Source organism: Octodon degus, unplaced genomic scaffold (assembly GCF_000260255.1).
Source record: "Octodon degus isolate 3935 unplaced genomic scaffold, OctDeg1.0 scaffold00400, whole genome shotgun sequence".
Lineage (NCBI taxonomy): Eukaryota > Metazoa > Chordata > Mammalia > Rodentia > Octodontidae > Octodon > Octodon degus.
Genome location: NW_004524976.1, coordinates 231,981 through 258,099, shown reverse-complemented (window position 1 = coordinate 258,099; position 26,119 = coordinate 231,981). Strand labels below are relative to the sequence as shown.

General features: G+C 36.9%; 2 protein-coding genes across 2 annotated transcripts in view; both read left to right on the top strand.

The window, feature by feature from the left end:
* The window catches only part of LOC101587433 (antigen WC1.1-like), a 15,816-nt gene extending 3,101 nt beyond the window's left edge, over window positions 1-12,715 (top strand). The window contains exons 2-5 of the mRNA XM_023708572.1: window positions 9,782-9,861; window positions 10,794-10,886; window positions 10,961-11,082; window positions 12,682-12,715. Coding sequence (XP_023564340.1) covers window positions 9,804-9,861; window positions 10,794-10,886; window positions 10,961-11,082; window positions 12,682-12,705 — 297 coding nt within the window. The 5' untranslated portion in view covers window positions 9,782-9,803 and the 3' untranslated portion in view covers window positions 12,706-12,715. The remainder of the gene's footprint in view (window positions 1-9,781; window positions 9,862-10,793; window positions 10,887-10,960; window positions 11,083-12,681) is intronic.
* LOC101588615 (antigen WC1.1-like) overlaps window positions 1-26,119 on the top strand; it is a 343,741-nt gene that overhangs the window by 198,623 nt on the left and 118,999 nt on the right. The window lies entirely within an intron of this gene.

Sequence of the window (26,119 nt, the reverse complement as noted above, 5' to 3'; positions counted from 1 at the left end):
CTCAGGATTTATCCTGAGATCCTGTACCTCAGATTGTAGATCATTTGTCAGTGTCAGCCATGTGGATGAGTCACAGCCATTGCTTGGCCAATTTGCTGTCTATGAAAGCCTGAGAGAATGTTTTTCTCTCCATGTGACTCTTCTTAGGCACACTCTGCATCATCGATCACTTTGCTCTTTGGCCCCATAATCTCCTTGGTCATAAAATTTGGGACACTACTGAGTCACATGATGTTACAGAACAGGTTCTCATATGTCCTGAGTCTTAATGGACCTTGGAAGGCTAAGGCCAAAATGTTGGCTTCCCTTGTGACCCTCATTTTTCTCTAACTAACTTAGGTTGTAAACCCTCCAGAAGAGAAGTTTGTTGTTATTGCCATATAACCTAGGTTGCTGAGCTTAACCTCACTATCTGTCTGAATATCAAACATCTTAGGCATAACAAGGAACAGGTATTTTTCATATAGGATTGATATATTAAACATTCAGTCCCTACAGAATATGACAAAAAATTTTAGAAAACGAAATTACATGTAAAAAATAGGAATAAAGAATTATATATGTTTACACATAAGTCCAGAAATCTTACCACATACAACATTGTTGTAGGACAGTCCTGCAATTCTCCTTTTCCTGTCTTCTGCCTTCATTCAACACCCCCTTCTATTTTACATAATCATCTATTTGAGAGGCAGCATGGCAGCAACTGGTGTGTCATGACAAGAAGCACATATCCAGAAAGCCAGAATGACAGGCACTCCAAGCATGAACCTACTATTACAGACTGCTATCTTCAATGCAGTTGCTTAGTTCACAGGTGTCAGTATAAATATTTAGTCAGGGTGAGATTCCTTCCAATTAACTGCTAGATTCAAAGATCTTCTAAAGATTCTCAGAATGATTGCCTTACCCATCTTGTATATATAACTTTGTATGGATTGCCTCTGTCATGTTTCCTCTCTCTTTTCCTTGCTCTTTCTTCATTGTCTAGTCCTCAACTTCTTGCTTTCCTTTTAGTTGTATTATACATTTCTATTTGTATTTCTTCTTTTGAGTTTTTATACTAGGGAAACTATATGATATTTACACATGTGTGTCTGTTTTTTTTCACTTATGAGTATATCTTCAAGTGGCATCCACTTAAATATAAAGGCTTCAAGTTTATCATTCTTTATAGCTGAGTAATACTCCATTGTACAAAAACACCACATCTTTTTCACACATTCCACAGATCACAGGCATCTTGGTTGCTTCCAAGATTTGGTTATCACAAATTGTGCTGCTATAAACATAGGCACACATATATCACGATGATATGATGTTTTCAGAGCCTCCGGGAAAATTCACAGTAGAGGAATAGCTGGATTAAGTGGGATTTCCAGTCCTAGTTTTCTAAGGAGTCTCCATTCTGATTTCCATAATGGTTGCACTAATCTATATTCCCTCCAGTACTGGAGAAGTGTTCCTTTTTCCCACACAACCTTTCCAACATTTGTTGTTGGTTGATTTCTTTATGATAATCATTATTTTAGGGGTGAGATGGTATTACAATGCTGTTTTAAGTTGCATTTCATGCATGGCTAGTGATGTGGAGCATTTTTTCATATATTTATTCGCTTCTTTAATTTCACCTTCTGAGAAGTGTGTGTTCATCTCAGATGCACATTTCTGGATTGGGTCTTTAAATTTTGGGGCCACAGTTTTTTTTTTATTTCTTTATCAATTCCAGAGATCACACCTTTGTCTGAGTACATATTTGTCAAGATTGTTCCCAAATCTGTGGGTTGTCTTTTCACTTTGTTGGTAATTTCTTTTGAAGTGCAAAAAGTTCTATATAAGATGAGGTCCCAGTTGTTAATTCTTTCAAATGTTTCCTGTGTGATTTGATTTTTGTTCATGAACTCTTTGCCTACCACTGTCTTCAAGAGTTCCTCCTACTTTCTATTCCAGGAGATTTAGTGTTTCTCTTTTAATGTTTAGATCTTTAATCCATTTTGAATTTAGCTTAGTGCATGGTGAAAGACCTAGGTCAAATTTTATTTTTCAGCATGTAGAGAGCCAGTTTTTGCAGCACCATTTTTAAAAGAGAATATCCTTTTCTCAGTGAGTATCTTTGACCATTTTGTCAAAGATAAGGTGTCTGAGTGTGTTTGTAGAGGCTTCAGAGTCTTATAGTCTATTCCACTCATCCTCAGGTCTATTTCTTTGCCACTACCATGCTGATTTTATCATAGTGCCCTTGTAGTATAATTTGAAGTCAGGAATTGTAATGCTTCTGGCCTTGTCTTTGTTGCCCAGGATTGTCTTTGCTATTCTAGGCCTCTTCTGCTTCCAGATAAATTTTAGAAATGATTTCTCTAGCTCTGTGAAGTATATTTGTGGGAGTTTCATAAGGATTGCACTAAATCTGTACAGCAATTTGGGGAGTATGGCCATCTTCACAATTTTGATTCTTTCTATACAGGAGCATGGAATATCTTTCCATTTTCTGAAATCCTCTACAATCTCTTTTTCAGAGTACTGTAATTTTCCTGGAAAAGATTTTGATGTATTTAGTTAGATGAATTCCAATGTATTTCATTTTCCTCTGTGCTATTGTAAAACGTATTGTTTCTATAATTTCCATCTCAGTGTTTCTTATCTGTGTAGAGGAAGGCTACTGAGTTTTGGAAATTAACTTTGTATTCTGCTATGCTACTGAATTTGTATATTACTTCTACTAGCTTCTTGGTTGAGTTTTTTGGTCTTCATGTTAAAGTATCATGTCATCTGCAAACAAGGATATTTTAACTTCTTCTTTACATATTCTTGTTCCTTTTATTTCTTTCTCTTGTGTAATTGCTCTAGCCAATAATTATAGAACTATATTCAATAGGAGTGGTGATAGAGGACATCGTTGTTTTATTTCAGATCTAAGAGTAAAAGAATTCAGTTTCTCCCCATTTAGAATTATGTTAGCCATTGGATTTTCATAAATGGCTTTTACCAATACGAAGTAGAGGCCATCTGTTCCAATTTTTTGTTGGACTTTGAACATGAATGAGTGTAGGGCTTTGTCAAAAGTCTTTTCTGCATCAATTAAGATGATCCTGTGGTTTTTAGGTTTAGTTTTATTGGTATAGTGTATTACAATTATAGATTTTCGAATATTGAAACATCCTTGCATCCCTGGGATGAATCTTACGTCGTCATGATGTTTGATCTTCTAAAAGATTTTCTATATTCTGTTTTCTAGTAATTTATTGAGAATTTATGCATCTACATTCCGGAGGAAGATTGGCCTTTAGCTTTCTTTTTTAGTTGTGTCTTTCCCTGGTTATTTTATCAGTGGAACACTAACCTCCAGGAATGATTTTGGGATGATTTGTTCCTTTTCAGTTTCATTTAAGTGTTTGAGGAGCATAGGGACTACATCTTTTCTAAAATTCTTGAGGAATTCAGCTGTGAATCCATCTGGACCTAGACTTTTCTTTGTAGGTATCTTTTTATTACTTCTTGTATTCCATTGGCTGTTATTGGGCTATTCAACATAGTTGAATCTTGTAGATTCAGTTTTGGTAATTTGTACCTTTCTAGGAATCTGTTCATTTCATCTTTGTGTTCTGTGAGAGTAAAATTCTCAAAGTAGCTATTGATAACCTTCTGTATTTCCACTGGGTCTGTGGTAATTAGATTCTTTTCATTCCTTACTGCTTGTACTTGAATATTTTTTTCTCTTCTTGATGTTATTAGCTAGGGGTTTATCGATTTTATTTAATATTTCAAAGAACCAGCTTTTTGTTTTGTTAATTGTTTGACCTGTTTTCTTCGTCTCAGTTGAATTAATTTCTGTTCTAATCTTTAAGATTTCTTCCTGTCTTTGTGCTGTGGGGTTGGTTTGCTCTTCCTTTTCTAGTTGTTGGAGGTGCAAGCTTAGTGTTTATTTGTTCCCTTTCTGTTTTCCTAAGGTGTAAGTTCACAGCTATGAATTTCCCTCTGAGAACTGCTTTCATCGTATCCCATAAATTATGATAAGTTGTGTTTGAATTTTCATTAAATTGTAGATATTGTTGAATTGATTGTTTAATTTCATCTGTGACTCATTGACTGCTGAGTAGGGTGTCATTTAATTTCCGTGTATTTAGGGCTTTTTTGGGTTTCTCTTGTCATTTTTTTCCAGTTTCATTGCATTGTGGTCAAATATATGCATGTGATAATTTCTGTTTTCTTGCATATACTTATGCATGACATATAGACCAGTATATGTTCGATTTTAGAAAATTACCCATGTGCAGAGAGAAAAATGTGTGTTCAGCTTTGTTTGGGTGGAACACTCTGTATGTGTCCACAACTTCCATTTGTTTCAAGCTCTTGTTCAGCTCTGTTATTTAGTTGCTATTTTTTTTATCTGGTTAACCTATCTTTTTGGGAGAAGTTTGTGTTAACGTCTCCTGTTAAGATTGTGGTACTGGATGTTAGATTTTTGGTGTCCATTATGATTTGCTCTATATATTTGGTTGTCCTCTTGTTTGGTGCGTACATATTTATGAGTGTTATGTTTTCCTCTTGTGTTTTTCCCTGTCCAGTATATAGTGGCCTTCTTTATTTTGCTTGATCATTTTTGGTTTGAAGTTGAGACTCTCTGAGAATAGGATTGTTAACCCTGCTGTTTTCTGTGGTGCTGAGGCATGTAATAGTGTTTTCCATTCTTTGACTTTCAGCCTATGAATGTCTTTATGCGTTAAACATATTTTATGTATACAGCATATGTTTGGATTTTGTTTCCTAATGCACTGTGCCAGTCTATTTCTCTGAATTGGTGAGTTGAGTGGATTTACATTGATGGTTATAATAGAGATGTATTGGCTTATGATTGACATGTTATTTACCTGTTGTTGTGTACTTCTTTTTTTTCCTGTGTTTAATCATTTGCCCTATTTAGTTGTTTCCTTCTGATCTCATTTGTGGAGTTCTGATTATTTTCATCCCTCTCTATAACATCTTTCGGGAGCCTGTGTAGGGTCTTTGTCATCATGAAGTTCTTTCATTGTTCTCTGTCATGGAAATATTTCACTTCACCATCAAACTTTAAAGAGTGTTTTGCAGAGTATAGTATTCTGGGCTGGAATTTGTTTTCATAGAGGACTTGAAATACTTTTCTCCATGCTCTTCTTGTCTTCATGGTTCCTGAAGCGAATTTGGCCATAATTCTGATGGATTTTTCTTTGAATGTGATCTACTTCTTTTCTCTAGCAGCTCTCATTATATTATTCTTGTGCTGGATTTCTGGAATCTTGACTATCATATGTCTCGGTGTGTTTTTAATTGGGTTGAGGTTACTTTGCATTCTGTATGCTTCAGTTACCTGAATGTCAGGTTGTTTCCTCATATTTGGGAAGTTTTCTGCTATTACTACTGCCCATATTTTTTTTAATGTCATTTGTATTGACTCCTTCTTTCTCATTGATACCTATTAGTCTCACTTTTTTATTTTTGCATCGTCTTGCAAGTGGTGAATTATTTTTTCTTGCATCCTGGTTGTTTTTAAGAGATCTTGTCTTACCTTTTCACTAGCTTAATCAGCGTCTTCAAGATCTTAATCTCTATCTTCACTTTCACTAAAATGGTTTTGCAAGATTTTGATTGTGATTGTAAGTTCCTCTATATCTCTTTGACTCCACTTCATGCAATCTATTTCTTTCCTGTATTGTTCATTCAAGGAATCTGTCATTTTTCTAATCTCCTCTATTTTTTTTTATCAAGGTCTCCTTTATGAGCAGTTATTAATTCTTTTACTGCAGTGTTTTTTTTTCCATATTGGGTTTCCTCCCTAAGTTTCTGTATTTGATTCTTTCTTTCAGATGCTATGAGTTCAGATAATTCCTTTTTTATTTCAGAAAATAATTGTGCTCTGAATTCCTCTATGACTTTCTGCTGTTGCATATTTATTTTTGAAGGTATTAATTCATACATTTCATCTGAGCTAGTGTCTTCTGCACTTGTTCAGGATGGGCATTGACTTTCCTTCATGTTTCTGTCTGATTCTTTATTGCAGATGCTATTAATTCAGGCATTTCTTTTTTAATTTCCAATCTGAGTTCCTCTATACCTTTATGCAGTTGTTTCTTTATTTCAGAATCTACTCATTCATTAATTTCAGCTGTGTGATTCCCAATTTGTTCTGTGTTAGTGTCCTCTGCACTTGTTGTGGATAAGCTTTGGGGTCTGAGACTGAATTTGCTCCTTCTCATTGTCATTTTGTATAGCACTGTCTTCTGATCTTTGTTGTATAGCTTTTGTGCAGTTATAACCATAGCACCTACTGAAATTCACGTGCAGATTTACAAAGTTTGAATTTATCCAGCTGTTCTTTTCTTGGGTCTGGTTGCTGTGCTCAGCTCCTTCCTGCTGCTGCCCTAGGGAGTCATCCTATTTTGCCCCGCTGGCAAGATGTTCTGCTCCTGGACTAGCTGGATGTTTCTGTGCCCTACTCCCTCTGCAGGTACTGCAGCTGCAGAGTTTCACCCCAGTTTTGTATACCAGTCTTAAGCTGACTCTGAACAGGACAATGTGGAGTATGTTGGAGAGGAAGCTCTCCCACACACTCTCTGGGCCTGGGCTAGGGCCGGATCTGGTGGTCCTGAGAGCTTGGCAGAAGTTTCCACTCACTGGGCTGTAGTAGGGTGGGACTGGGGAGTTGTGGGCATTCCCAACGGGGTAAAAGAAGGTCTCACCCATGCTGCATCTGGTCTAATACCAGACAAGTCTTCCTGTCGCAGGGTAGCCAGAAGCTCTCCCACACACTCATTTGGCCTATGCTCGGCCTGGATCTGGGGTTCCCCAGAATGTAGTAGAAGTTATCACTGGGCTGGGGGAGGGTGCTGAGGAGTGGTGGTGGTCGGGTCTCAAGGGGGTGAAAGAGGGTCTCACCTATGCTGCACCTGGGCTTGGACCAGACAGGTCCCATGGGAGCAGGGTAGCTGGAACGTCTCCCACACACTCACTGGGCCTTGGCTAGGGCTTGATCTGAGGGTCCCAAGAAAGTAGTAGATGTTCTCACTCTGGGTGGGGGGCCAGGGGTGTGAGGAGAGGTGGGGGTTCCTAAGGGAGTGGAAGAGGGTCTCACCCACGCTGCACCTGGGCTTGGACCAGACAGGTCCTGCCAGAAGAAAATCTTGTGCTTTCTTTTGTGTGATAAATGTGTATTCACCCTCTGTCCTAGGTTGTTCAGTAGCTAGTGGCTGTTTCTTGCTGTTTGATAAGATAAAATTCCTTCCTTACTAATTCCTATAAACAAAGTTAGATGACTTAAAAATGAAACTAAATGGACTTAACTCCTTGTAACCTCAAACTATGTAAGGCTGTGTGTATTCAGGTTCAAGGTAATCAAAAACTAAAACAATGCCCCCAGAAAAATTAGGTTGAGTAGTGCTAAAGGCGTTATATTGTTTTACTTTTTTTCAGTACTGAGGATTGCCAGGCAAGTGCTTATTGTAAAATCATTATTTTGTGTCAGATGATAAATTTGTTTACTCAACTGGATGTGGTTATATGTTTTAAAAGCCCACTACTTCCTGACCTTGCTGCTGTTCAGTCTTTCCAGAGCTGACAAACCTGAGCTCAGTAATAAAAGTCTTCTTTAAATTCGTATCTGAGAATATTAAAATTTGGTAGAACACTTCTTTTGCATTAGCATTTAGTGTTAAAACAGCAAGGGATGTTATAAAGGAATCAGATCTCTATGTTTGCTGTTTAATGTATCATTTATTCTCATATCTTTCTATATATTCTTGTTATATCTTGGTAAATGGTCTGCCTTTGTAACTACTGCTATGCTTATTCATTCTATGTTGTAACTATGACCATAGCTGTGGCCGATTGTAAGATACACCCATGTATTGGCAGTATTCTAAAGATACTCCTAGGGACAAGATGTGATTAGGATTCAGCACTTCTGTGTATCAAGAAATACATGTATATTACTGTTTTCTGTTTAAAACTTAAGCTGAATTTATTGTCACCTTTCTTGTCTATTCAAGAATAATTTTTCATGAGGTTTTTAGAATCATGTATTTTTATTTAATTATACTGTAAGGTTATATGTGATGATAAATTTTCTGTAGATAACTTTGAAATTTAAGACAAATATCTGAATATTATTTCTTAAATGATTTATACTCCATTCAAAAAATAAATTCTTACCTTGCTGGTCTGGCTTCTATTTTGAGTGACCCATAACAGTTTCCACTGAATAGGCTTCTTACATGCAGCTTTCCACACTGCCCTCTCAGGGGCACACTGCCTGGTCTCCAAGCATTCTTCTGAAATCAAGGTGGAAGTCTTCTTAACCTCAGAACTCCTGCATTCTGAAAGCACCGAAAACCAATGCCGTTTGGATGATACCAAGGTCTTCTGCCAGCTGCAACAGTAGCCAGGCTTCCTTTTCCTCTTGGCTATAGGGATCAACTTCCTGGATTGCTGAGCACTCTGACCCTGATTCTGAGGAATACATTCTCTTGTGCAGGAGCCATTCTGGAACCTGGTATGACCCCTGCTGCCATTCTGGTACAAGGGGTTCTGCGGTGTTCCCCTCAAGGCATAGTCCTTCACCCTTGCAATTCTGAGGCTGCAAAGGGTGGAGACGTTCTGCCTTCAGTGATGCCCTCAGGCCATCCTTTTAATTCTCTGGTTCCTTCTTGGAAATGGAGTTCCTCTCATCTTTATCTTTACAGTCTGCAACTTTATTGGAGCTTCCTTTCTGGCCAAACTCAAAACATTTTGAATCATCCTGCTGCACTCCTTGCTCTTCACTCTCAACATAAGTCTGACTAAAAGCCCCTAGTAATAGTCATGTCACTGCCCCAACATTTGGCTACTTTGAAATATCTTTTGAAAGATTAATCAATCTTCCATACTTAAACTCACTCTCAGGCAAAGTCTCTGGACATGAGCAAAATTCAGACTGCTTTTCTGCCAAGTCAAAATGCAAATGATCCAGAGTACAAAAACCAATGCAGTCCTTCTTTCCAGCAGAAACCTCTCCAGCCTGGTCTTTACAGGCCAGCTTTCTACTAGACTTCTGGTCTTCTGAGCTCTGACCAGAATTTCCCCTACAAAAGAGTCAAAACTGTTTCAGCTCTTCTCAAGTAGGCAATGTCTCTGAAACTTTCCTATCTTCCCATAAGTCTTTCCTAAAAACTCATAATCCACATGGTCAGGTTTAGACACAACAATGACCCCTCTCTTGTGATACTAAGTTCTGTCTCAGTTATTCTTCTCTCATTGCTGGGACAAATACCCAACACCCAAAATGAAGGAAGGAAAGCATTTATTAGCTCACAGTTACTGGAGGGATCAGTCCATACTTAGCTCACTCCAAGGCAGCCTGGCACACTGCAGAGAGCAACCTTTCATAGTGGGGTCAAAGAGCAAGAGCCTCAAACTCTTAATTTCACTTTGAACACAGTTTACCAGCTATTACCTATACATTGAGTGTTATATTAAACTACCTGAACATAAAATAAAATTCTCAAAAGATACTTTATACAAAAGATTTCTTCTTTTGCCTATAATTGCAATCTTTCTGGGAATTTTATTGTGCATTGCATGGTGATTTCAGGAAAAGTTGTATATCATTTTTTGGAATCAACTGACAGAATTTTTACTTGTGAATATTTTTCTCCCAACAGCAAGGCTACCTGTGTCATAAAAAGAGCTCTATTATGTCTGAGTTTACTCATATAATCTGTTCTGCTTCACTCTGTTAACTGTTGATCCTTGAACCAATATCATGTCTTTTCAGTTGCCATAACATTATAGTACATATGAGAAACTTCAGTCAAATTGAAGTGGCTGTTCAAATTGTGTTGCTTTTCTTGCCAAGTATGATATTTTTTATTAATTTTATTGAGAAAGAAATAACAATGAGACAGTTTCAAAACAGGTTAGTAGGATAGTTACAATAATTAATACATTGCATATTGTTGTCTTTGTAATAGTTATTCATAGTACAAGATGCTGACATGCTATCTTGTTTGAACTCTATTGCCAAATATGTTAGTTTTTATTGATTTTATGTATTTCTACATAAAATTTAGTATCAGCTTGTCATAGATAACACCAAAATTAATATGGTGATTGACACTAAATTTACTTTACACATAAATTTGGAGATAATTTATATATTAGGTTTCTAATTTCTATCAGGGTTTTTAGGATATATACTCATTTATTTGTTTGTTTGTTTATTGAGACAGGGTCTCAGTAGGTATTTTAGACAGGCCTTGAACTTAGTGTATAGCCTCAGCTGATCTTACAATTGCTGCAGTCCTACTGCCTCAGCCTCCTGAGTTCTGGGATTACAGGCATGTGCCATCATGCCTGACTCTTTTTTTGGTGTTATAATTATTTGTATAGTAATGTTCTAGGAATACAAAATTTCTTTGACATGTCTTCAAGTTAATTTTTTATGGAATATATTTAAGTAATTATTTGAGATCTACAAAAATTGAAATAATTTTATAATCACTTTCAAGTAATGTTTACTACACTTCTCAGTATTAGTAAGTTGTACATTCTGCCTCTTTCTGCTAATGATAAAATTTATGAATGGATAGTAAAAAAGAGATGGCTGATATGACCATTCAATCTTAAAACAGAAAGGTTTGGCATAATTAGAAGGAGAGATCTCCATGCAGAATATGAGCTTTGAGGATAGGAAACCACTGCTCCTATATCACAGTTTCCATTCCAGATACCAGCACTGTCCTGTCTTTGGTGTAGCTCAGGTTCCTGCTCTCTTGCCCTCTCTGCAGGAAACTGGACACAACCACAGCCACAGAGCAATGACTTCCTGTCTGACCCAGAAGTCTCTGCAGCCTCAGAGGGCCTGGCTGCCAACTCCTCAGGTGAGGACATCCTCAGGACAGAACCCTGCTCCTTCTCATGTCAGTATCTCTGACCTGACTCTGTCTCTTCTCAGATAGCAGAAAGCTGCGCCTCGTCGATGGGGGCGGTCGCTGTGCAGAGAGAGTGGAGATCCTGCATCAGGGCTCCTGGGGCACCATCTGTGATGACAGCTGGGACCTGAATGATGGCCAAGTGGTGTGCAGATGGCTAGACTGTGGAGCGGTCCTCAATGCCACAGTGTCTGCTCATTTTGGGCAGGGATCAGGGATAATATGGCTGGATGAGCTGAACCTCACAGGAGAAGAGTTCCACGTGTGGAACTGCCCTTTCCGTGGCTGGGGACAACACGACTGCTGGCACAAGGAAGACGCAGGAGTCATCTGCTCAGGTCTGTGCTCACATAGTTCTGTGTTGGATGGAGAGGGAGGGTATTAAGGATAGTTCCTGAGCCCTAGAGTTAGGTTAGAGGATTTCCTAAAGGTATAAAGGGAGGAGGCTCCTTCCTAGGGCCAGATTTTGTAGAAGAGGAGGAGATGAGTTGCTGTCACTTCCTCCTGCATCATCTGACGTTTTGGTCCTTTTTTTCTCAACTCTATCACCTAACACCATCATTTTCTACAATGTCCACCTGAACACAGGGCTCACCTTTTAGATACCTATGTGAGCAAAGCCAGGAGGGCTACACTTTGATCCTTATTGCCGCTTTAATAAAGTGGTGCATCCTCAGTGACTTTGAACAATAGAAATTATCTTACAGTCCTGTAGATAACCAGTCCTTATCAGGCTGGATTAATAATAAGGTGACAGTAAGACTACATTCCTCTGAGACTCTAGAAAGGATAGTTTCATCCCTCTTCTAGTTTCTAAAAGTTGCTGCTGTCCTTTAGGTCCTGGTTACCCTTTTCTTTGAACCAAATGCAGTATGAATAAGGGACTAAATGTGCATGGTCACATCTCCTTTTGACCAGTCTGGAAAGGTGATCTGCTTTTATTTATTTATTTATTTATTTATTTATTTATTTATTTATTTATTTATTGTGTTTTAGGAAGGGTCTACAGGGTGTTCAGGGTCTCACTACTAGGTCAGTCTTATAGTGATTGTCCTGTTTTACAGGTTCCCAAGAGCTGGCATTACAGGTGCATTCCACCATGCCCAGTCTCAATTGCCATCTCAGCACACCCTACTGGTGGGGCAAGGCACTGAAGGCCTAGGAATCAAACTCCCATTTCCTGCCTGCTTGCAGATGTTTTAATCCACTGAGCTATTTGGCTGGTCTGGTGATCTGCTTTTAGAATACAGTTCTAAAGACATGATTCATTAGGGGTCTCCTGGCTAATTCTGGAAAATCCAATATAATCTCATCATGAAAAGGTCCTTATTTTAATCTTGTCCTTAAAGCCTCTTTGCCATAGGAGGCAATATATTGATAGACTGCAAGGATCAGAAATTGGGCATATGTGGGTCTTCGTCATTCTATGTGCACCTGAATAACCATCCACATTATTTTTCACATGATCTATGAGATGTTCATTGATGAAACAGGATTGATCTTTTTGCCCTGTAGATCACCTTGATCAGGGTTCCTAATCTTTGCCAGTGATGTCACTGTGTCAGAAAGAGAAGGATTGGTTCAAGTTTGCAAAACAAGGAACAAGGATAGAAGTTTCAGTCTTTCCACACAGTGAGAGGTTTTTCAGCAAAAGATCAGTGAGAATTCACCACTTAGGTTTAAGAAGAGACAGAACACTTAAGATCTGACTCTTCACTGCATCCTTTTCTCTTTTATATTTCAGAGTTCCTGGCCCTCAGGGTGGTGAGCAAGGACCAGGAGTGTGCTGGGTGGCTGGAGGTTTTCTATAATGGAACCTGGGGCAGTGTCTGCCACAGCCCCATGGAAGACATGACCTTGTCAGTGATCTGCAGACATCTTGGCTGCGGGGACAGTGGGACCCTTGACACTTTTGTTCCTGCCAGGGAAGGTTCTAGACCACAGTGGGTAGATGGAATCCAGTGTAAGAAAACTGATGCCTCTCTCTGGCAGTGTTATTCTGACCCTTGGAACTCCAGATCTTGTCTTCCAAAGGATGAAGCTTATATCATTTGTGCAGGTGATGTACCATTTTCTTGTATCCTTCTCTATTCTTGTGTCTGTCAGGAGGGTTTAAAGTCAAACTTCTGTTACATAAACCACTTGAAATCTGCTATCATTTTGTTGAGTTTTTTATATGAAATATTTTAGGCTCAATAAACTGTTGTCAGGTCTTATGGTGTTCATTCAGTCCAAATGAGTAATCTGAGATTAAATGTAAGTTTAGGTACATTATTCACATTATTAAGTACATTAAATACATTGTTAAGTACAAGCTTAAAGAATATTATGATTAATTTTGAGAATCTAAGTCTACTTGATTCATCTTTTTATCTTGTGGTTCTTTACTCTGAACTACACCTACAACATTCAGACAAGTTCCAACATAAATATTTTGGAAGAAAGAAATTCAGAACAATTTAAAAGAAAGTTGATTTCAGACTAGACCAAAGAAGAAAATATAGTCACTCCCTTATGGACACTCAAAAGTGCAGACAGCATATGTTAGCCTAAAATTTTAATGTCAAAATTTGAACACTGCTGTAAATACTTATACATCAATGAATAAAGGAAGTCATGTTAGGTTAAGCTGTGAAAAATGAGTAGGCTTCATTCAGTGAAGAAAGTAATAAGGAAAAGTTATCATCAAGACATCAACCAATTACAAATGCTGATGATGCTGTGAGGAAAGAGGAACACTTTTCCACTGTTGGTGAGTATACAGTTTTGTGCAACCACAATGGAAATCAGTATGAAAATCCTCATAAAACTAGGATTAGAGGTCACATTCAATCCAGCTATTCCCCCCCTGGGTATTTTTCCAGAAGTACTGAAAGCAGCATACCACAGCTATATATGTACATCCATGTATAGAACAGCACAGTTTGTCCTAGCTACATCTTGGAACTGATCCAAATGCCTACCACTGGGGAATGAATGCATAAAGAAATGGTATTTTTACACAATAGTGTATTACTTATGTATATAAAATGGTAAACTTGAGGCTTTTATTGGTAAATGGATGCAACTAGAGACCACACTGGCAAGTAAAATAAATCGGACCCACGTGTGCAGTCATCACATTGTCTCTTCCCACACTATGGAACCTGAGTGGATGTAATCTGAAGGGTAACATGGATACCATGAAAGGGAAAGAAGCTATTCTGAGGAAAGGAACAACTGGAATGAGGGAAAGGAACAACAAAACAAGAAAGGGAGAGAAAAAATTATGTATATACATAGGAGAGTAATAGCTTGGATAGTTGTTCTGCTAATTTCTACCTCTCTGTTTTAAGCAATAGTTGTTTTTTTTTTCTTTTTTTGACCAATCTTATAAGATTTTATCTGTTAATCTAAATAACTAATTTGAAAACAATAACTTGCAATATAACTACTATTGCTGAATTCCTATCATTTTTTAAGTGACATTGTGTATCACAAAAAAAAGAAAGAAATCACTTGGCATATGTGAACACTGATGGGGAAACATTATATCTCTAAGATAAAAAGACAACTTCTTCAATGCCACAGCAGGGGAAAAGTGCAAGAGACACAAGCCTATATAATATAGTGGCCATAGAGAATGTCATCTTTTAAACAGACCCAATAACAATAACAATCCTTCTGCAGAGACATTTAGTTGTTTATGGTGTTTTCCACCTCATAATGAGGAACTGTGGAAAAGTCAGGGAACTAATTTCCCCTCATTTTCATATGGAGTTTCTTTTTTTAAGAAGCTCAAGCTTCTGGGTTCAGATTTCATCATCCAAGTCTTTTTTTTTTATTTTAATACTGTAAAGCTATAGCTTTCTCCACCTCACACAATATATTCCATGGTGCCTTGCCTGAATTTCAAGCCTGTCATCTTCCCATTTCTTTATACAAGAAATATTTCCGGGCTGGTGAGATGGCTCAGTGGTCTAAAGCACCTACTTAGAACAAGCTCAGCAAAGCACAGGGACCCTGGTTCAATCCCCCAGCACCACATGCCAGCCCGCCCTGCCCCCTGGTGGGCTGAGCTGGCCACACACACACACACACACACACACACACACACACACCACACACCACACACACACACACTAAATAAATAAAATTAAAAAAGAAATATTTCCATCATTCCATATTCTAATCAATCTGTTCTCTGAAAGCATTAAATCTCAATCACTTACACACAAAAGAGACAACATCCTAACCTCTCAGTGCATTGAAACTTTCATTTCTTGAGCACCTTCCTTCTGTTTCACTTCAGTGTATGGCTACACCACTGACCAACAGCAGATGGGGCACCTTTCAGATCTTGTTCTGTTCTCTATTTCTTGTTTTCCTATGAAGCAGTTTCTTAATCGCTACCTTATCTTTTTCCTGACAAATTTTCTCTAGATTCCATGTGTACACAACTACCTTTCCTTGTATTTTCTAGTAAAATACAGAAAAAATTAAAATCATCTATCAAGCATTTCCTTGCCTGTACCAAACTGAGAAAAGGACTAGTGAACTATGCCCAACTACTGAACAATTATCTTGGAATAATACATAAATAGCTTATAGTAGTATTCATGGATACAGTTCCAAACTGTCTCCAATTTCTAGTGTGCTTCTCTGGTATGGACATTTACCAAATTGTAGTACGTTACATCCTCTCTGCTCTGTATACTCTGCTCTTTTAACTCAAGCATCTACTCTTAAATGATGCTTTTGTCTCATTTTTTTTTATTTTTTTTTATTTTAACATTTAGTGTGTGTGTGTGTGTGTGTGTGTGTGTGTGTGTGTGTGTGGCCAGCTCAGCCCACCAGGGGGCGCGGCTAGCTGGCATGTGGTGCTGGAGGATCGAACCGCGGTCCCTGTGCTTTGCCAAGCTTGTTCCAAGTAGGTGCTTTAGACCACTGAGCCATCTCTCCAGCCCCATGTCTCATTTATTTTTGAAAGCATAAAAATTTCAGCTGCACACTCAACAAGTCTGCAAATTTACATCTGGTGTCCATTACCTATCTGGTTTCCTGGATGAGTGGCTTCAGTCTTCATTTTAGGCCAGCTCTGCTTCTGAGCTACACATCCGAGTCCCACTAACCTCACTGAAGACTTTCTTCTTCTGTGTTGCTTTCTTCTGCTGCTTCATCAATCTCAAAACTTCCTCCTTCAAATCATTCTCACCCTATATATATGTGTGTTCAAATTTCTTGCATCTTTAAAATCAAATGAACATTCTCTGCCCACTCTACTTTCTTCTCCAGTTATAATCCCATGACTTTTCTCCCCTCTATAGTCAAAATCTCCAAAAGTATTGTCAATAGTCACTTGCTCTAATTTTGATATCACTGATTATGATGAATGTAGTTTAATTCAACTTTCACCATTCAGTACACATAACAAATGGGTTACTCAAAGAGATACAGAAATAAGATATAACAACTATATATATTCTAATAATACCTTTTTTCTCATCAACATTCAACTAACTGAGATTTTCCTTTTTTTGTCCCTCTTTAAAGTTACTCGTTTTATTTTGTTTTACTGAATTTTTACTTGTTTATTCAGATTTTGGATGTAGACATGCTTTGGTATCAGCCCCATATTCACTTCTTGCTGAGATCTGTGGTCATAGAAGTTATCATTGTAGTGAAACCTCTCAAATACAAATCTCCAAAGCCCAACTCTGTCAGGAATTCCAAACATTTTCATTTCTCTGTTAATTCATATCTTCACTTGAATATCTAATGGGCACATACAATTTCATACTTCATGTACAATGCTTAATTCCCTCCCTCTAAATTTCCTTTTTGCTATGGTCCTATTTCAGCTAATGTCAATTCTATTCCACAGTATTTAGGCTCAGTCCACTGCAATTCTCCATGTTTTTTCTCTCTTCAGTGGCAGCAGTAAGTTGTGTTGCCTTTTTCTGCAAATATCTCCTATCTCATTGTCATGTCAGTTCAGGGAACTTATTGTTAGTATCTAAGACCACTGTTTGTTCCAACAGAATTCACTGGTCACCTCTTCCATACTCTTTTATAATATCGTCTCTATTCAATGCTAGAAGTATATTCATTTCTATTACAATTTGGTATATTGATGTGTGAGGGGTTGACCTGCAGTTAGAAGTGAGATGAGCACATATTCCTCTGTATCTGAGAAACAAGACTCCTTGAAGAATGTCTCATAGTATTCTGTCATTAACTTAGTTACCAAAAAAGGAAGGAGAAATGCAGTCAGTTTGTTATTCTTAGACTCCCCAGGTCTTTACAAGAATGAGAACAAGGCTGTGAATTGCTTCAAGGAAAAGGATTCTCACTGATGGACAAAAATCATTAGACTTAGGTCAGTGTTAGTATAAATAACATAAACAGGGCTCATCCAAATGAGGTCCACAGGAATATTTGGCGCTGTCTGGCAAAGAGAACTGGAGGTACAGAAGACATTTAGATAAAGAATGGCCAGCTTGACTTCCCTTACAGTCTTCCTTCTGCTCTCTGCCCTACATCACCCACACTTGCACTTGCTACACCCGCATTTTTCACATGCTTGATATTAAAAAAATTATTGTGTTCCAGTATTTAGTTTTAGGTTTATAAAGTAAATATTTCCTTTTTATATCAGCAAATTATAAAAAAATTATTTTTGTATACAAGGAAAGCATATAAAAGTGAAAAAGGACATCAGTCTTATAACATTACCTCTGCCCCAAGTCCAGTCATATTCCTGTGACATAAATATAATTAAATAACAATAAGGACTATTTTATAGATCAACAATTTTTGTATAAAAGTGTTCCAACTTATGTAGTGGGACATGAACTTAATTTGTTCTAGAATTTTGGAAAAGATGGCTACAATGTATTTGTGTGGGAAACAGGACCAAGGTTATGTTTGTCACTCTGCAGAGTTTGCGAATTAAAATAAAATTTTAACAAATACTTCTGCTTAAAAAATACTTTCAAACAAAAGGGATCATGAATCACGGTACTCATTAATGGTACATCATTATGATGTCTTTGTTTTTATAATATTGGGACTATATCATACATATTATTTCTAAGTTGGCTTTTGTCAATAAGCAAATGTTTATAGATAGTCATCTTGAAGCTTTGGCAAAATAACTGTATAAGATTGGTTTCATAATACATAAATGTTGCATTTTACAGAATGATTCTCCTATTTTTTCCAACCATTTTCAATTGTTCTTCCGACAAACAATATTGTAATAAATATTTATGAATATGTACCACTCATCCAAGAAATTTTATTGGCTGCCTGTGTTATATTATTAGATCACAAAATGTATATCTTGAAATAGAAACTATTGTATTGCATTCTAGGATTAGTAATTTACAATTGGTACTTCATTCTTGACAAAAACATTTGATTTTTTTAAAAGAATTGTCCATTAAAACTAAGAGCATTGTGATGTTGAAAAATTGGAAAGGTTTCAAAGCCAAATCATCTCACTCTAATATATTTGAAATCTGAAATAAATATAACAAATTGCACTGGTGCAGAATAAAAACTTATTGAAGCATCAAAGTTCAGAATTGGAAGTACTTATTATATTGCATCGTTTTCTGCCAATCTTTTGCATTTAATTTTAATTTTAATTTATTTTATTGAGAAACAAATATTAATGAGAGTTTCAAAGCTGCTTAATAGGGCATTTTCAATAGTTAATACATTGTACATTGCTATCTTCTTAGTGGTTATCCATAGTACAGGAAGCAGACAGGATATCCTGTTCAAACACTACTACTATGAATCTTTCTTCTCACCGAATTAAGTGAAAGTAGCTGTATATATATCCTAACCATTCTGTATATACAAATACAAAATGGTCCATCCTTTGTATCCCCTTTTTTTGTTTAGTCCTGTCATAAAAGGGTATTCCATTGCCATCTAAATTATATAGTTGCTTTAATCCAGCAAAACAATCCTACATGGTCCAGAAGTACACAATAATATTCAGTTATCCACAGAACTTTTTACTACAGCCTTTCAAAACTCAGCATATTTATATGGCTTTACTTTATATACCTCGTTTTTATACTTTTCTGCTGGATGGTTAAGTCCAAGATAAAGCAAGACCTATATAACAATAAATGTAACTTTTGTATCTGATAAAGTCAGTCAAGTCCCCTTGGATTTATCCTGTAACCCTGTACTGCAATTTGTAGATCCTTTGTCAGTGTCAGTCATATGGATGAGTCACAGCCATTGCTTGACCAATTTGCTCTGTGTGAAAACCTGAAAGAATATTTTATCTCCATGTGACTCTCCTTAGGAAAACGCTACATCATCAATCACCTTCCTCTGTGGTTCCATAATCTCCTTGATCACAAAAATTTGGGGCACAAGTGAGTTACGTGATGTTACAGTACAGGCTCTCAGTTATCTTCAGTCTTCACTGACCTTCAAAGGCTAGGGACAAAATGTTTTCAGACCTTGCAGCACTTCTTTTTCTCCAATTTTTTATTTGCAAACTTAGGTTGTTATCCCTCCAGAAGAGAAGTTTATTATTACCCTGAAACATATGCAGTTCGTTTTACCCTATCTGTCTAAATATCAAACATCTTAGACATAACATGAAACAGGTATTTTCTATCAAGTATTGATGTGTTGAAATTTAAGTCTGTACAGAATATGAAGACAATTTTTTAAAAATAGGAATAAACATATTTTTATACAGTAATTTAGAAATCTAACCATATACAGCATTGTAGCAGGACAGTCCTGTGACAGTTTTTTTCTTTTTTGTGTGTTTTTCTTTCACTTATTACCCATTAAAAAAACACATTTCACGTGTGAGACAGTATGGTAATAATTGGTACGTCATTACAAGAAGTATGTATTTAGAAGACCAGATTGACAAGCATTCCAAATGTGACCCATCTATTACACATTGCTATCTTAAGTGAAGTTGCTTGGTTCACAGATATCAGCATATATAGTTAGTCAGGTTGAGAATCCTACCAATTAACTGCTAGTTTGAAAAACCTGCTGATTTTTCTCAGGATCACTGCACTGCTCATCTTGTGTGCACAAATGTATGGCTTTTTCCTTGTCCTGTTTCTCAGCATTTCTCATTTCCCTCTCCTCACTGTCCAATCCTCAAGTTCTCGCTTTCCTTTTAGTTGTTTTATATGTTTCTATTTTTATTTCTTCTTTTGATGTTTTATATTAGGGAGACTATGTGATATTCACATATGTGTGTCTGGTTTGTTTCACTTATGAGTATATCTTCATGTCGCATCCAATTAAATATAAATGATTCAAGTTTATCATTTTTTACAGCTGAGTAATACTCCATTGTACAAATACCACATATTTTTCAACCATTCCTCATGTGACAGACATCTTGGTTGTTTCCAAGATATGGCTACCACAAATTGTGCTGCTATAAATGTAGGTACACATATATCACTATGATTTGACATTTTCAGTTCCTCTGGGAAATTCCAAGTGTAGGTGGATAGCGGGCTTGAATGAGGTTTCCAGTTCTAGTTTCTTAAGGAGTCTCCTCCCTGATTTCCATAATGTTTGCACTAGTCTACATTCCACCAGCAGTGGAGAAGCTTTCCTTTTTAACCACAGCCTCTCCAACATTTATTGTTGGGTGATTTCTTTATGATACCATTCTTTCTGGGGTGAGGTAGTATCTCAATGTTGTTTTAATTTGCATTTCACAGATGGCTAGTGATGTGGAGCATTTTTTCATATATTTATTTGCTTCTATATTTTTGTCCTCTGAGAAGTATGTGTTTATCTCATTTGCCCATTTCTGGATTAGGTCTTTAAATTTAGGGGTCCTAATGTATTTTAGATTTTTATATATTCTAGGGAGCAAACCTTTTTCTGAGTGGTTATTAATTAAGATTTTTTTCAAAATTTGTGGGTTGTCTTTTCACTTGGTGGTAATTTCTTTTGACATGCAAAAACTTCTCAGTAAGAGCAGGTCCCAGTTGTTAATTCTTTCAAGTGTTACCCATGTGATTTGAGTTTTGTTCATGGACTCTTTGCCTTCCACTATGTCTTCAAGAGTTCCTCCTACTTTCTTTTCCAGGAGATTTAGTATTTCTGTTTTAATGTTTAGATCCATTTTGACATTAGCTTAGTTTGTGGTTACAGATCTGGGTCAAGTTTTAATTTCAGCATGTACAGAGACAGTTTTTCTAGCGACAATTGTTAAAGAGGCTATCTTTCTTCAAATAAGTGTGTTTGGACCCTTTGTAGAAGATCAGGTGGCTGAGTGTGTCGGAAGAGGTCTCTGCATCTTCTAATCTATTTCATTGATCCTCAGGTCTATTTCGTTGCCAGTACCATGCTGATTTTATTACAGTAAACTTGTAGTATAATTTAAAGTCAAGAATTGTAATGCCTACTGCCTTGTCCTTGTTTCCCAGGATTGACTTTGCTATTCTAGGTCTTTTCTGATTCCAAATAAATTTTAGGAATGAGTTTTCTAGGTCTTGGATGTATGTTGGTGGCAGTTTGATAAGGATTGCATTAAATCTGTACAGCAATTTTGGGAGTAAGGACATCTTCACGATGTTGGTTCTTCCTATCCAGGAGCATGGGATATCTTTCCATTTTCTGAAATCCTCTATAATCTCTTTTTTTCAGAGTACTGTAATTTTCCATAAAAAGATCTTTGACTTCTTTGGTTAAGTGAATTCCAAGGTAGTTCATTTTCCACGGTGCTATTTTAAAAGGTATTGTTTCTCTAATTTCCTTCTCAGTGTGTTTGTTATCTGTGTAGAGGAATGTATTGACTTTTGAGAACTGACTTTTTATCCTGCTATGCTACTGAATTTGTGTTTCAATTCTTGTAGCTTCTGGGTGAAATTTTTTGGGTCCTGCAAGTGAAGTGTCATGTCATCTGCAAATAATGATAATTGAACTTGTTCTTTACCTATTCTTATTCGTTTTATTTCTCTCTCTTTTCTCATGGCTCTAGCTAATGATTCCAAAACTATATTGAGTAGGAGTGGTAATAGAGAGCATCTTTGTCTTGTACCAGATCTAATAGCAAAATATTTCAGTTTTTCACCATTTAGAATTATATTAACCCATGAGCTGTCATAGATGACTTTTACCAAATTGAAGTAGAGGCCTTCTATTCCAATTTTCTGTAGGACTTTGAATATGAATGAGTGTTGGACTTTGTCAAAAGCCTTTTGTGCATCAATTGAGATGATCCTGTGGCTTTTAGATTTCGCTCTATTAATGTGGTGCATTAAATTTATAGATTTTCGAATATTGAACCATCCTTGCACTCGTGGGATGAATGCTACCTGGTTATGGTGTATGATCTCCTGATGACTTGCTGTGTTCTATTTGATAAGATTTTATTGAGAATTTTTGCATATATGTTCCTGAGGGAGATTGGCCTGTCTTTTTTGGTTCTTTTTTGGTTGTGTGTTTTCCTGGTTTTGGAATCAGTATAATACTTGCCTCCAGGAATGATTTTGGGAGGACTGCTTTTTTTTCCATTTCATTGAAGAGTTTGAGGAGTGTAGGGGAATATAAGTTCTATAAATTTCCTGTAGAATTCAGCTGTGATCCATAAGGACCTGTACTTTTCCTTGTCTGCAGGCTTTTTATAAAATTTCTTATTTTATTGGGTGTTATTGGGTTATTCAGAATTGGTATATCTTCTTGATTCAGTTTTGGTAATTTATACCTGTCTAGGAACCTGTCCATTTCATGTGTGTCTTCTAATCTGTGAGTGTAAAAATTCTTAAAGTAGCTATTATTAATCTTCTGGAATTCCACTGGGTCTGTGGTGATTGCACCTGTTTCATTCCTTATTTTTTTTATTTGAATTTCTTTTTCCTCTTTTTGATTATGTTAGCTATGGGCTTATTGATTTTGTTTAGTCTTTCATAGTATCAGCTTTTTGATTTGATAATTCTTTGAACTCTTTTTTTTCATTTCAATTGAATTAATTTTTGCTCTCATCTCTATGATTGCTTCACGTCTTTGGGCTTGGGGTTTGGTTTGCTCTTCCTTTTCTAGATGTTGGAGGTGCAGCATTAGGGTGTTTATTTGTTCCCTTTATGTTTTCCTAATGTGTGAGTTCACAGCTATGAATTTCCCTCTGAGAACAGCTTTTATCGCACCCCATGAATTCCGATAAGTTGTATTTGAATTTTTATTGAATTGTAGATATTGTTGAATTTCTTGCTTAATTTCATCTGTAACCCATTGATTGCTGAGTAAGGTTTCGTTTAATATCCATGTATTTAGGGGGTGTTTCTGGTGAATTGCGGATATTGTTTAATTTCTTGTTTAATCTCATCTATGACCCATTGATTGCTGAGTATTGTGTTGTTTAATTTCCATGTATTTAGGGGTTTTTCATTGTTTATGTCCAGTTTCATTGCACTGTGGTCAGATGATATGCATGGGATAATTTCTGTTTTCTTGCATATACTTAAGCATGGTATATGGAACAGTATGTGGTATATTTTAGTAAATGACCAATGTGCAAGTGAAAAAAATTGTATTCAACTGTGGTTGGCTGGAACACTCTGCATATGTCCACCAAGTCCATTTGTTCCAAGATCTGTTCAGTTCTGCTACTTCTTTGGTAATTTTTTGTCTTGTTGACCTATCTTTTTGAGATAAGGGTGTGTTAAGGTCTCCTGTTAAGACTGCGGTCTTAGATATTAGATTTTTCATGTCCATTAAGATTTGTCTTATATGGTTCAGACTCTTATGTTTTGTGCATAGATACTTATGATCGTTACATCCCTCTCTTGATTTTTTCCCCTAACCAGTGTATAGTGTCCTTCTTTGTTTCATTTGATCATTCTTTGTTTGAAGTTGAGACTGTCTGAGAACAGATTTGTTACCCCTGCTTTTTTCTGATGTGCTGGGGCATGTAGTTTTGTTTTTCATCCTTTGACTTTAATCCTATTAACGTCTTTTTGAGTTAAGTGTGTTTCTTGTATACAGAATATTATTGGATTTTGTTTCCTAATCCACTGTGCCAATCTATTTCTTTTAATTGGTGAATTGAGTCCATTTATATTAATGGTTATAATTGATATGTGTTTACCTATGATTGACATGTTATTTGCCTGCTGTTGTTTACTCCTTTTTGTCTTGTGTTTAATTGTTTGCCCTATTTAGTGGGTTCCTTCTGTTCTTGTTCGTGGAGTTTTGATCATTTTGGTCCCTCTCTAGAACATCTTTCAGTAGTCTGTGTAGGGTTGGCCTTATCATCATGAAATTCTTTAGCTTTCTTTGTCATGGAAGTATTTCACTTCTCCATCAAACTTGAAAGAGTTTTTCAGTGTATAATTGTCTGAACTGGAATTTGTTTTCATAGAGGACTCGAAGTACTCTGCACCATGCTCTTCTTGCCTTCATGGTTTATGAAGAGAAGTCGACTGTTATTCTCATGGGTTTTCCCTTGAATGTGATCTTCTTTTCTCTAGTGGCTTTTAGTATATTATTCTTGTGCTGGATTTCTGGGATCTCGGCTATTATATCTCAGTGCGTTTTCAATTGTGTTGAGGTTATTTGCCTTTTGTAGTCTTTGTTTAACTGAATGTCAGATTGTTCCTCATATTTGGAAAGTTTTGTGCTATTACTTCTGCCCATATTTATTTAATGTCATTTGTATTGACTCCATCTTTCTCATTGATACCTATTAGTCTCATGGTGTTCATCTTTTCATCATCTTTCAGGTGATGGATTATTTTTTCCTGCATCCTAGTTGTTTTTAAGAGATATTTTCTCACCTTTTAACTAGCTGCACCAGCACCTTCAAGTTCTAAGACTCCGTATTCACTTTCACTGAAACTTTTACAAGTTTGTGAATGATATTTTAAATTCCTCTATTTCTCTTTTACTCTGATTCATGTAATCTAATTTTTCCTGTATTGCTCATTCAAGGAATCCATCACATTTCTAATCTCTTCTACTTTTTTATCAATGTCTTTTTTAGTGGCAGTTATTAATTCTTTTACTGCAGAGTCTTTTTCAGATTGGGTTTTCTCTATATGTTTCCCTATTTTATTCTTTAGTGCAGATGGTATGAGTTCAGAAATCTCTTTTTTAATTCAGAGAATAATTCCGCTCTGCATTCCTCTATACCTTTCTGCTGTTGTTTCTTTTCTTGAGACAGTGTTAATTCATACACTTTAGCCGAGCTAGTGTCCTCTGCAGTTGCTCTTGTTGGGCATTGGGTTTCCCCCACAGGTTTCTGTATTGGATCGTTTACTTCAGATGCTATGTATTCAAATGTATATATTTTTTAATTTCAGGAATAATTCTGCTCTGAGTTCCTCTATAGCTTTCTGCTCTTGTTTCTTTACTTCTGATGCTGTTCATTCGTTCATTTCAGCTGATAGAGCGTCCTCTGCATTTTTATGGGTGGGCTCATGGCCTGAGATTACATTTTGCTCCTTGTCTTTGTCATTTCTTATAGCACTGACCTCTGACCTTTGATGTAGAGGTTTGGTGCAATTTTTAACTTAGTACCTACTGAAATTCGGGTGCAGATCTATTAAGTTTGAGTGTATCTAGTTATGCCTGGCCTGGCTCTATCTGTTGTATTCAACTCCTTCCTGCTACATCCCTTGGAAGTGAACCTGTTGTGCCTCTCTGTCGTGCCCCTGGCCCAGGGAGCACAGGGGAAAGCTCTCCCACACACTAGCTGGGTCTAGGCTTGGGTTGGATCTGGCCCTCCGGAGATAGTTGCAGAATTTCTCACTCACTTGGTGGGCTTGGTGGTGAGGGTTCCTGAGGCTTTCAGGGATCCCGAGGGAACATTGGAGAGTCTTATTCATGTGGGTGCTTGAATTTTGGTCTGGAGGGGTCCCGCGGGTGCAAGGAAGTCCAAAGCTCTCCTGCACACTTGCTGGGCTACGCTGAGCTGGATCCCAGGGTCCTGAGTGCGTTATAGAAGTTTTCATTCACTAGGAGCGCTTGGCGCCAGGGCCCTTCCTTTTGCATTTAAACATGTTTCATCTTCCTTAAACATGTTTTTCCTCTTGATTTTGTCCATTGCTCTTTCTCTATGTCTCTCTCTGCTGATGTCTCTATCTCTCTCTTAGGTTGTGTTTCTCTGTCTGTATCTACGTCTCTGTCTCTCACCCATCATTATTTTTCTTATTTTCTTTATTTTTATTTTTATTTTTATTTTT